This window comes from Stigmatopora nigra, chromosome 22, assembly GCF_051989575.1.
Source record: "Stigmatopora nigra isolate UIUO_SnigA chromosome 22, RoL_Snig_1.1, whole genome shotgun sequence".
In the NCBI taxonomy this organism is placed as follows: Eukaryota; Metazoa; Chordata; class Actinopteri; order Syngnathiformes; family Syngnathidae; genus Stigmatopora; species Stigmatopora nigra.
The window spans coordinates 3,943,657-3,956,854 of NC_135529.1; the positions used below are offsets into that span (position 1 = coordinate 3,943,657).

The following is a 13,198-nucleotide window of genomic DNA, read 5'->3' on the forward strand; positions in this document are numbered from 1 at the left end:
AAAATGGGCAAGTTGTCAAAATACCTTGTCCAGTGATAGTGTTTCTTTTGTGTCTTCCATAAATCCATTTATATTTGTTCGCTTTGTTCCCTTTCCCAATGGCCTGATCAGACTGTCAGCTGGTGATATTGAGAAACCTTTTTTTATTTAAAGGTCTATTATTTGGATCTTACACGACAGGTGTCAAGCATTTTCATCCATCTGTTTGTGCATTGAAAAAATAGTAAAAATTGAGACTGCCACGACATCTCCTCGAACAAGCTGTCTCGCTGAAAACCTCTTAGCCAAGAAAATGCTTCCCACATACAGTATTTGACGTATTTTGCATTAGTGGTTGCTCGACAGAAAAGCAGACCCATTAACCAACATATTTATTTATTTATTTTCCAATTTAATTGTTTCATTTAATTGTTTTTCATTTAATTATGGTTTTACTGGGTAGTGTGGGTTAGTGATTGACAATCAATGAGTTCACCAACATCAAAAATGGACAAAACAGCCGATTAAAAGATGATTGAAAATTGGACCCAACTGTTAATAAAGAGACAAAAATGAAGGCAAGTGAATATGACTTAAGTGCAGAATTAGGTTAGGTCAGTAGGTGATCACAATTGGCTTATAGTTGAATAACATACATATATTACAATAAATGAAAATTGTAAACGGGGAAACCCATTTAATAGAATGCTAAAGGTTCTACACTGCTAACACTGTCAATTGTGAATAAAGTTTCTTTTGAACTCACTCAAGGATAGCACACACTTTTGAGTGTTAATACCCGTGGGTGTTTATCTTATAAGAAGAATTTAACTATACCAGGGTGAGTTCTAAGAACTGTAAGTGGGTATGTCACTGACAGAAGCTTTGCTCTGTGGGCTTCATTTCTCTCGGTTTTTCTTTATTCTTGTCGCTTGGCCTCAGTTCTTCACACGTCTCACACCTTCTCTGCTACCGCCCTTCATTTTGTCGTTTATTTATTTTTCTTCCTCTTCAAAGTTATGTAACACGTTGCGAGTGAATGCTAGCGTTTAACAGGGACGAGCGAACCCTAACAACTGGAGCATGGAGGACAGACTGCTACAGCTGAAAGACTGCACAATAAGGAGAGGCTTCCATGAAGCTTCAGGATATACGCAAACGAAACAATCCAAAAGTAGTTAGCACATTGGCTGTAAAGGTTTGGGGTTCTAAATGAGAACTTTAAGAACAGTGAAAGTTGTGTACCCCATAGAAAAGTATTATTTCTCTAAAACTATCCCTTTGAGTGGTATATTGTGTTTATCAGCCATCTACTAAAAATGTGACGTTGAGGTTCAATGTCCATAAACAAGTACAAGCTGCTCGCTTATCTGTTTAATCCTTGAGCCTTTCAACTGGTGGCCTCCATAGCTAAAGGTGGACTTGCTGCTGCCAGCATTGTATGGGGCCAGGTGAGGTCTGGCATGTGCCAATTACAGAAATGCACAAAAATCAGTGTGATGGAAGCAATTAAAATCTGGGAGACAGTGGGAACAGTTCAGACTGCCAAAAATGCACAATGTATCCTTTAAATTATAGACTGTCTGAATAGAACATTTTGAGTCAGCAAGTGTAAAGTTTTTAGTCAGGGAGCCTTCAAATTGTCCAACACAGAATTAAAAGAGGTGGTTTGGCAAATATGTAAGCCAGAGTCACACTGAGAACAGGGAATCTTTAAGAAGGCTCTCAGGAAGGAGGTGCTGACTTGGATGCTTTAACCCCAACAGGTGCGTGAGTGCAATGATGGCAAAAATTATAGACCACCAGCCTGGGCAAATGTTTCCTGGACATTGCCCAAATCGAGTGGGATGATGGTGACAAGAAAATGAACAAGTGGATGGTGAAGCAGTAGGAGGTGAGGAAACACACAATATGACGGACAAAAAGTCCAGAAACAAACAAATAGAGCTTTGATAATACAACAAAAGAAGGGCAAGTAGGGCGATGGTCAGATGGAGGAGGATAAAGTGAGAAAGCTGAGTTAGTGAAGATGAAAACCAAAGATAATTAGTAAACCAAAGGAGGAAGATAAAAGCAGACATCCACTAAATAGCTAGCAAAGAAACAAAAGTGGGTCTAATCTTCCCCCACACACCATGCTCTCTCTCTCTTGCTCTCTTTCTGTTTCTCCAAATGTTCAAAGTAAAACAAGTGTTTTCGAGTTCAAAACATGTAGAAGAACAAGAAAAGTCATCATCAATAATTCCATGAGTGGATGGGACAACGCTCTACTTCAGGGGTGCTCAACTCCGGTCCCCAAGGGCCCCTAACCAGTTTAGTTTTCATGTTTCCCTCGACAAAGACACCTGAATAAAATAATCAGGATGATTACCAAGCTTCTTGATAGCTTGCTGATGAATTGATCATTTGATTCAGGTGTGGTAGAGAGAGATATAGCAAACAGACTGGGTAGAGGCCCTCGAGGACCAGAGTTGTGCACCCCTACCATACATTGTAACATCTACTAATCAAACAATTTATTGTTTTGCATTGGGATGGATATAATAACTAGATAGCTCTGTAATCCTATATTGTAAACAAATTACATGCACAGGATTATAGATGATTGTCATAGGTGAAGATGGCATCTTTAACAAATATTATTGTTCAAGTCAAAGAATCTCATGAGTGTGAATGAACCATCAATGTGTCATAGCATTGCTGTTAAAAACACTTTCTAGATCAATAATCTTACACAATATATTCTCCTAGTATGCACCAATTTATGATTATAACTGTACTTGAGTGGAAAGTGACAGCATTAGATCAAAAGCATAGAATTGTCTATGTCTATGATGACCTCGAGAAATCTGTTCAACTATAGTGCAACACAATGTTTTCTTCTTTTATGGATGAAGACAGAAAACATGTTTAATGAGAGCCTATGAGAGATTACCCCAAGCATTCATCCTACAGTGTGAGGGAAATTTCTTCTTATTGAGCTAGAATTACATTTTAAGCTTCAATTATTTATGATTCAAAACCTGATGTGAAGATAGTCATGATTGTCAGTGGGGATATCATTGTGTGACGTGCTTTGCTTGTTCTGGTACACAGAAGTAAATACATTAAGACATTGGCCAATGGAGCTATATTGATTTCCTCAAGTGAGGTCTCAGATTATACATTTAAAAAAAAAGCATAATAACAACGGAGATGGATGTACATATTCCGTTTTAATGAAATGAGTATCTACATTGTGGTTTTGTGCATTCACTACTGAATGGCAAACAGTCTTGATAAAATCTAAAAACTGATTTTCTAAAGAAGGCAAAGTCACCCACATATCAGAGAATTAATTATTGATTGACACCAAGCAACTTTTTGAACAATAATTCAAGATTTTTTGAGAGCAAAAAACATATGCTGTTATACTGCAACCAGAATAAGACAAGTCACCAATTGTGTTGCTGCTGCTCCTGGAAAGAACCCAGCAAATTACTTTTTTTTCTTTTTTTGTTCTTCCAAATGAGGCTGGATGAGGCAAATGAGTTTGCAAAAGAAATTTTGTTCTAATTACGTTTTAATGAACTATTTTTGTTCTGAATAATTGAATCCTTTCTCATGGAGGAGCCACGGAGATCATTAGCCTACATTCTACACACGTATTGTCATTGTTTCTGCACCACATCCCATTTGTAGCCTCGTTTTTGGCGGATACAGTATTTTGAACTACCACACGAGTTGGCAGTATTTGAATAACACACTGGATAACTTGCTTGAGAAAAATCAACCTTGTTTAGGTTTTGAATAGTTCTAGTCAAATGCACAGGGCTAACAAGTTTTTCCTCTTTTCATAGTAAAGTACACTTAAATTTATACGAGAATGTTGTAATGTTCCGAGTAAATATCCCTGTGGAAAACACGATTAGGCCATAAAATCTATCGACTTTTGACTTCGATTTTTAAGGGCTGCCACCGCGAGTAACACACACAATTTGTTTAGAACAGTTGCGGCATGGGATGCCTTTACTGACTAGTGGAGAACAATCAAATTAAATCCAGTAAGTATGGCATGAATGATGCATGAATTCTTGTGGCTAGTGTCCATACATTGCAACAGGGCAAACGATCCAGGCAAGAACCTTTAGAGAAGGCTGATATTGGTCTTTATCCTTGATAAGGCAATAATCTGCCAATTTGACACAGTTCCGTCCACCATATTCATAATATACATAAAGAAATTAGCAGAAAGCTAAATTTTAAAGACAATGGTGATCTGTCCAGTCGGAACACAGTGCCTTTTGAGCATGTACCACTACCACCCGCACACCAGTAGATACATGTAAACATTTTTATTTGATAGCAAACCTTTTCTTCTGTTAAAATACATTTTTGAGACTGCTCTTTTCTATGAACGGTGATGCAGCTAGTGTGCCAATTTGTGCTGCATTGTTCATTAATATTCATGCAACTTTAACCCACACACCTCATTTAATTTCACTGAAAATTGTGTCGCCTTGACAACACTTATGCTTTTGTGTGAGTGTGTGTATATATATATATATATATATATATATATATATATATATATATATATATATATATATATATATATATATATATATATATATATATATATATATATATATATATATATATATATATATATATATATATATATATATATATATATATATATATATATATATATATATATATATATATATATATATATATATATATATATATATATATATATATATATATATATATATATATATATATATATATTTATATATATATATATATATATATATATATATATATATTACGCTGTCTTAACATGTTGCCCACGTGTGATTTAATATGCTCTTTACGGTGTATTGAAAATGAGGGAAAGTAAAAAATGTGATCTTGACGCCCCACTAGTGTTGAACAAATCACTGTCGCCCTTTTGCTCTCACAGCAAAGATGCCTGCAGATTTCATCTCAGGCCATGACATAAACTACAATATATTGTCAGATGACCTACAAGCAAAGCAAGGGGTTAATGCATGCTCACACTATATGGAATGAGATGGTACTTTTTATTGTATGATGGGTAAAAAGGGCATATATATATTAATACATTTTCTTGGTAAAATCTGATTGTAATCGCTAAAATGAATAATTGTGAATTTATTTGAAAATGGGGGCATTTTAAAACATGCAGGGTAGGCTGGTTGAAAAATTTATATTTTTTTAGGTATGAGTATTAGGGTGAATGGTTGTTCATCTTCTTGTGCCCTGTGATTGGATGCCAATCAATTCAGGATGCCTGGTGCTCATTGTTGCTTGGAATAGGCTCCAGCAGAGTCAATAGAACATGACAAAGTAGCCACCTAAAAATACTGCACTTGCATCTTTTGATCAAACTCAGTGATATTGGAATTCCATAGGGTTCTAGATATAAAAGGTGTGAACGATACCAGAAAGCCTCACAATGCTTAAGACACTTCAAAGTGACTACAATACTTTTTGACAGAGAATAAGTTGAATGCCATGAAAAAAAAAAACGATTTTGTCATATCTACTGTATGGAAGACCATTTATGCACAAGGGTGCTAGATTGCTAGATGAGAATCCGTAATACAACCACTGCAACCGGTTTGCTGTATTCCGTTTTCAGATAACTAGTCCCCATTGTCCTGACATGTTTCTGCATCCGATTTCTCCTAATCTCTATCCTCTTGACACCCCCGAAGCATGATTAACTGTGTTCAAAGACAACATGGTAATCTTTCCATCAGGCTTCTATGTGCTTGAATTAAAGCAAACCAACGATGGCCTGGTTCACATGAATTTAGAAAAAAAACGTATTAAGAATAAAATATCTGAAAATTATTTACATGTAACACCTTGTTATTTTGGGGGAATAGACCGTCTTTAACACAGTGAGTTTAAACCTGCATTTTGTGTGTCCCAATATACATTACTCCATCAAACACTTCAAAAAGTGCTAAAAATCATCAGCTTTCTTTAGCCCTTCTCCTGAGTTTGCAGGGTGAGCTACAGCCAACCCAGGATTCCTTAATGACATCCTGAATTGAACGCCAGTGAACCGCAGAAAACACTGAGTTGGGAGATGGGTGTTGAAAAATCTAGCAATTGAACCTGTAAATTATCCAGTTTCATTGAGTCTATTCTCATTGGGTTCAGGGATTAAATAGACTCAATCCCATCGGAAACGGGGACGAGAGCTTGCAAACAAATGGTGAAAAAATAGTTACACAAGTGTGAATTTTTGTAATCATCCATTTCTATAGTGTTCATATTATTAGGGTTGCAGGTGAGTGATTTCTTATTCTAGTTAACTTTCGAGGTGAGAAGCAGGGTACCATTAAGGACTGGTTGCCAGTCAATAATAGGGCATTAAAATCATAATTTTTATATCATCACTGCCAATTTTCTGCTGTCTTTGCCAAACCTGGGCTACCTGTTGGTGCAGGTAGTAAATAAAAAACAACTATTATTTCTCACATTACTACCTATGGACAATTTAGTCGCAATTAACCTAAAGTGTGTTTTGGAAAGCAGAAAATACCTCGGATACCTGGAGAGAACCAGTGAAACCACAGGAGAAAACTCTGGACTGGATCCACGATGCTCGGGACTGTGAGAGAGGTGTGCTAAGTACTACCACTGTATTCAACGCACTAATTTCCAACTGGAAACATATCAAGGCCATAATTTCTGTCTTTTTATTTTTTGTTAAAGCATGCAACTCCCAGGGTGTCATCTCTGAGAAGAGCTCAAACTAATTGCCTTTTCAACAGCTTGCACATGCTTAATGTGTTAGTGAGCTCTCCTATGTGTATTCTATGTTATTTGTGTGATTGTGTGGCGCAAAAAGATGGTGATTACTTGCTCAAATAAGCAAGCTTCGTTAGAATTTGGAGCTAAGAAAGTTTTGCCCAAGAGGCCTCCTTGTGACATAGGGTAGATTTATTTAACAGCCTGACATATGGCATACCTCTTCTTTTTCTTTTGGCTTGTTATATTAGGCGTCACGACTCAGCTTCATCCACTTCCAATCTTCTTCAGCTAATCTTTATTCCCCTCCATTCTAGCACATTCCTCCTTTTTCTCGCTGTGTTTGCTGCAGATAGCAATGTCATTAGTGTACACCATTCGCCATGGGGATTCCAGTCTAACCTCATGCCAGCCAATCCATCATTATTTAAAAAAGGAAGTAACTCAGAGCTGATCCTTGACGCCTTAAATTCCATGTCCTATACCACGGTTCCTTGCTGAGTAGCCTTATCTTTCTCGAGATGAAAAGACACAATATAGTTTCCTTTGACCTGTCCTGTAATTTCCCATCAATATCCCGAAGTGAAATCATGCATTTGTGGTAATCTTTCTGCCAATAAACCATACAGATGCTCACAAACACTCACTTGCCTTCCTGGGTCTAGATTCCTGTAGTTTTTTTTTTCCATTACTTTGTGTATCCTTGTTCTTAAAAATAGACAGCCCTACACTTTGGTTATTTTTCTCAGGCATCTTCTATCTACTTGGGACGGTATGGAGATACCTTCACAAGTACAGTATGTCATCAGGACCAGTTGCGTTTCCATTTTGTATTCACATGAATACCTTATTAGTTTTTCCTTTAGTATTCATTGCTACTTCCTGGTCTACCATAATTGCCACTTAAGATCTTCCATCTCATTTTCTCCCTTTTTCACTCCTCAATTTATCACGACTGATGTGCGTTGACACATTCAATCCCAGTTGACCCTAAACTGCTAAACATCTTGATGAAAATTAACTACCTGAGTGACCAAACTGTAAAGATCTACTTCTATATCCTTCAAATAGACATATAGTAATTAATCAAAAGCAATTTATTTTTATATTTATGTCATCTTGAAGCATCTCCCTTTACTTGGACTTCAGGCTGCCACCACTAGTGTCCTTCACTACTATTTCACTACTATAACACAAAGCACACTTTTGCTCTCACCTGGACTTGGGTTGTTTAGGAATCTGGAAGTTCTGATGGTTCACCAAGAGCCTGTCTCGCTTGATAGGCACCAGTGGTGCAGTTGATATAGTTGGCCATCTGAGGTTATTGCCTCGATCTTTCTTATCTTGTCTCTAATCTTACTACCCTCTGTCAAAGGTTCTTTGGGTAAGACAGTGATTTCTATATGGCTCCGAGTGGGTATGGCAAAGGTCTATGAAAGGGATAAAATGAATGTCAACAGTGCTTTTGGCCCTTTAATGGTGTACAAGGTAAAAGCACTAAAATGAGTCTAGCTGTTTCAGGTTGAACAACATACTCTTGTCATCTTAATCGTCTTCAACTCCAAAAGGATTGCTTTTAGATACTATCATCATATGCTGTATAACAACTCTTCATATTTTTACATTAATTTATATCCTTCAGTTTTTTATTCAGAGTATGCACCAATCATGAGTCCCCCTTCTACCAGGGTTGTTCTAAACAATTTCCACTACTACTCCTTCCACAATTCTACTTTTTCTTCCAGTTCACATCTTACCTAAGGGGCATAACCACTCATTACATTAAACATAGTGTCACACTACTCAATTTCTTTTCCCATCTACATTAACATGAATCAGTTTCCTTCTCCTACCTTTCTCGCCTTACTGAATTTCCACACATTCTCCTGGCTGGACACACAATATTCTTATATAACGTCTTGCTAATTATCAGATCTCAAACTTTACCTGTCAAATCCAAAATCTCTGTTGGGGTGGCAGTATAATTAGGTGGATATATTTCATCCCTGGATAAAATTATCCAGAAATTTGCCAAATTCATGTAAATTAGGAATATGGAGAAAAATATTCATTCTTGTTCATTCTTGATGTTTGAAAAGTTTTAATTGACCACTTTTTCTGGCATGCAAATAAAATGCCTGGAAGCTGTTTTTAATTTTGGGGGGGAATCACAATAACTCCTGAAATATGTTAATAGATGATTTAGTCATCTGGTGTGGCGCATCTTCAACTCAAATTAAGGACAGTTCCAGCAGGTACAAACTGATTGATGTGATAAACATGAACAGTCATCAGAAATACTTAAGAGAATATACTAGAAGTATTAAATATTCAAGGAGTGGAGAACAATGCGCTCTCCCATGCACGCATGTGCACATTCATGAAAGCACACAGAAAAGCGCACAAAGTCTTATCCCTTTGGACCTGCTGTGTACTATAATTTACTACACTGAAATATAGCAGATGTAATTAAGTGCATCTTAAGACCAGCAGACAAAAAATACCAACAATATATTTTTAATATATATTGACAATAAAAACTAAAAATTATTTCAAAAGTTTGGAACCCAAGAACTTATCTCTGCTGACTTTTAAAAACTTGCCAATTGCAAAATGCACCTAAACAATCATCATAAGATCATAAACATATTCTGCTAACCACAAAACCAATGTTACACCTGATAAAGGCCATTTGTAAATAAATGATGATTTACCATCTTCCTACATCAAAACGGTTGAATGAACACCATAAAGTCCAAGTGATTAAGTCAACTATTATAAAGCAGCATCTTTTATGAGATCACTAAATCTTATTCAGGTCACACAAGTGTATGTGTCAACTGGCAGATCAAACAAACCTTCCGCCCATACCCCCCTTTCGCTCCATCTAAGCCATCCATCATAGCTACACCCCTCCTCTTCTCTAATTAATTTGCCTACCTGCTTTGCTCTCACTCTATCTATCAACCCAGCTGGCCTGGTCAGGTCATTACCCATGGTGCTGATGGTTTTGTTTCTCTAATTAGCCCAATTACAGCTGTCAGTTATAACCTGCTCCCACCTCCTCCCCTTGCAGGACCTCGTCATCCTTAACACGGCACTGTGTGACCTTGGTCCTCGACTTCTAGCCCATGGTGGGATTTTTTAAACCTACTCTTCCATTCCTTTGTTTTTAATTCAAGCTATGATGTGTCGGTATCATCAATACATATGCTGGGTAAGGATGACAGTATAGTTAGTGGACGCTACAAGCCACAGATGTCAAAGATGATAACTGTATAGAAGAGGTCCTTAGTTTACAAGGTCATTTTTGAGAGTTTCAATGAAGCACAGTACTTTGTATTATCGCAAACAAAGGGCTGTTAATTTATCACTAGGGTTACTGTGTCAATATATATTCAAAATATAACAGCTGTAGTTTAAAATATTCACTGTAAGTATAATACAATGCAGGGAGGATACAATTTGTTGTTGTATGTACAATATTTAATGTTTGAAATAAATAGAATCGTGTCATAGCTTGCTGGTCAAACTTTACATTATGAGCATATTTACACAGAATCAAAAAAAACTGCAAAGACTATAGATGGAAGCAATGCAATTAGTGCACCATGAACTGTAATCATCTTAACACAGACCCTGCTCTCAGCCAAAGACACCCACTATGAAGTCTCAAAGGAACCGAGACAAAGTAAAATTAATGTACCGCAAACCTGTGAGATAAATGTTAATGTACAGTATCCAAATAACATAACATTAGTCCTATGGACAGCCTGAGGCCTATTAATTATGACTATTGTGGCTTGTTGCCAAAATGACAAGTAGAGGTGTCATTATGAAGTCAATGTGGTCCTTGCACTTTTCCTCAGTCAGTGTAAGCAATGTCATGTGTGGCCAGTGTGATGCATGGCACTCTGTTTTTTTAGGTGTTTTGTGAAAAGCTAGCAAAGATGTTTAAAAAGGACTTTAGACTGAAGTTGGTCAAGTACTCAATGTACTCTAACAGAGAGGCATGCAAGTCAAGTCAAATTAAATAAATGTTTTTTAGCTTCTCAGTGTCCATAATTTTTAGTTTGATCACTTTTAAAATTTCTAGTTCAGTAGTTCAGTAGTAGGAAAATGTGTCTCATTCCTACTAAATTAAGCTTTCAAAGGCCCCTTGGGTCCACCTTCAAATCAGATTGTATCTATTGATATCTTATTGGTAAACACAGTATTACGAAAACTATCATTTCAATATGTTGTCATAACCCTGAGTCACCATAGGAACCACACTGACTAAAGCCAAACATTCTTTGCCTCCACCAAAACCTCTGAACAAGATCCGTGTCATATGGTTGACCCTTTGAGTCAGTCATGAATTGTTAATTTAAAAAAATGTGACCTGAGATTGATCTAATGTCGAAAACACTGACTTGGGGAAAAAAGTAGAAGCAAATGTGACTGCCACATGAATAAACATTCCCACTATAAGATTGCATTACATCTTAGGTTTTTCCATCTCTCTGTGTATTTCTACCTCTGCTTTCAACCTCCCTCCCCCCTTCCCTCCATCTCCCTTGCAGGCATCTTCCTGCTTTAATGAAACAGATGTCCCTTCATTAATAAAGACCAGGTCTAGCAAAGTAATGAAGAAATAAGCAGGAAATCGCACACAAATGAGCTGGGCAGAGCTGAGAGAGATTACTTCTGACAAGAATGGTTTGTTTGTGGCACGACGAACCACAACACTTGGCAAGTTGTCTTAGGACATGCCAGTAGAGGGCAAAAAGGAGAAAGAGCTGAAATAATAACTGATATTGATGTAGAAGTTAAATATAGATAAACTGCAACTCACCTTGGGAGAAAGATTATTGTTTAAACATGCTTAGAATAAAGATCCAGACTTGAACGTCAATGTGAATTTTCTGAAATGCGTTGCAACGCAAGTAGAGAATGTCTCTACTCAAAGGGAATTTTATGGAGCAAATTAGAATCATTTCTGCTTTGAAAGAACAGTGCCTTTTATAACTTTTCTCCTCCTTGTAAATCTTGCTACTGTTTTTTTTCTGTCCTCAATAACAATGAAATCATCAGCTTTTCTCCGACAAACATTAGAATTTGCTGCGGGAGGAAATATTCCGTTTCAAAATGAAGTTGGTCTGTTAAAAGTAAAGATTTGGATCAATGACTGGGTGAATGTAACATGTAAAATGCATGTCTATTTTAAATCAAATGCTTTTATTGTCAACCAAAAGCTTTAAAATGTGAAAATAACACAGATAAGCCACAGTAAGCCAGGCTCCCAACAAACAATTCTATCATTTACTTTAGTATGTTTTTTATTGTAATATCAAGTCCTGCACATGGCACAGGACCGAGAAAGCTTATTCTATGTTTAGGTGTTTTAAATTAGTGTACCAAACCACTGGGCCAAGGAATAGATCGATACCAGGCCGCCGGCTGTTTGTTGATAGACTGTCCAGAGTGAGTGGATAAAAGATATTATGCTGATATGAGTCCTCTTAAGTCCTGGGGAAAAAATATTTCCCAAACAGGCATAATTATTTACCAAAGCAAGGCTTTAGGTAATCCATCTGTTTTTTGCTTAATTTTGTGTAGCGAAGGATCATAAGATGAGACACAGGATGCCACATCCTCTTCCCCTGTTAAAAAGAGGGGGGTTCATTTAGAGACGTATATACCTTGAGTTAGGAGGCAAACTGATTCAACCCGTATGTCAAGACATCACTATATTTTATCTAGGGGTGCAGTGTCATATCTATAAAGTATACTATATTGTTATACAATATTCTGCAGGTACCTTATGTGTAAAAAACAAATATTATCGCCCAACTTTCTGCAAGAGCTATTTTGCAGAATTACTAAGAAGCCCAACATTGGTGAGATAAACTAGAAATCTCTCTCCAGTGTTTCCCGCTATGGAAGCACCTTTGCAGGCATAAAATGCACAAACAACACAAACATATGTACCCTTCACCAGCCACTCATGTGACTCATTGCTCAAAAACCCAAAGTCCCGTCTATACCTCTAATAGAGAGAAATCAATCATTGCACCAATTTTAATTTCTGGAACTGATTAAACTGATGTATCTTCACATGAACACAGCTAATCCATCAGCCAGTGAACCGGAAAACTGCGGCGACTGGAGTTGGCGAGAGGAACCTTAGAGAAGCAGAAAACTTTCAAGTTAATTTATGTGGCTTTTATGTCCCCCCTGATTCACTTATTTTGAAGGAGAGAACCCAATGCCTCCACTGCCGATTCATAATTTATCTACCTGGCTTCTGTGTTGCTTTGCAATTCTTCCAAATAAAAGACTTTTATTGAATTTCACCAGTGAATCCAAAGCAATTACACTAACAATCTTGTGTGTTCCTCATTACATCAGCCGACCGACATTGTTTTTGCATCTAGACTGGCCAATTAAAAGCCAAATCAGA

The 13,198-nt window shown here is 36.9% G+C and overlaps 1 protein-coding gene across 7 annotated transcripts in view; it reads right to left on the bottom strand.

Moving 5' to 3' along the window:
* The window catches only part of LOC144215400 (serine-rich coiled-coil domain-containing protein 1-like), an 82,662-nt gene that overhangs the window by 8,815 nt on the left and 60,649 nt on the right, over nucleotides 1–13,198 (bottom strand). Inside the window, exons 11-12 of one of the 7 annotated variants that reach the window (XM_077744295.1) lie at nucleotides 7,970–8,183; nucleotides 7,031–7,099 (exon numbers count right to left, since the gene is read on the bottom strand). The exons of 5 other annotated variants lie outside the window; for them this stretch is intronic. In XM_077744295.1, the coding sequence (XP_077600421.1) occupies nucleotides 8,010–8,183 (174 nt within the window). In that variant the 3' untranslated portion in view covers nucleotides 7,031–7,099; nucleotides 7,970–8,009. Of the gene's footprint in view, nucleotides 1–7,030; nucleotides 7,100–7,969; nucleotides 8,184–12,460; nucleotides 12,921–13,198 lie in introns of those variants that run through there. One more of the 7 variants, XM_077744297.1, reaches the window with a different exon arrangement.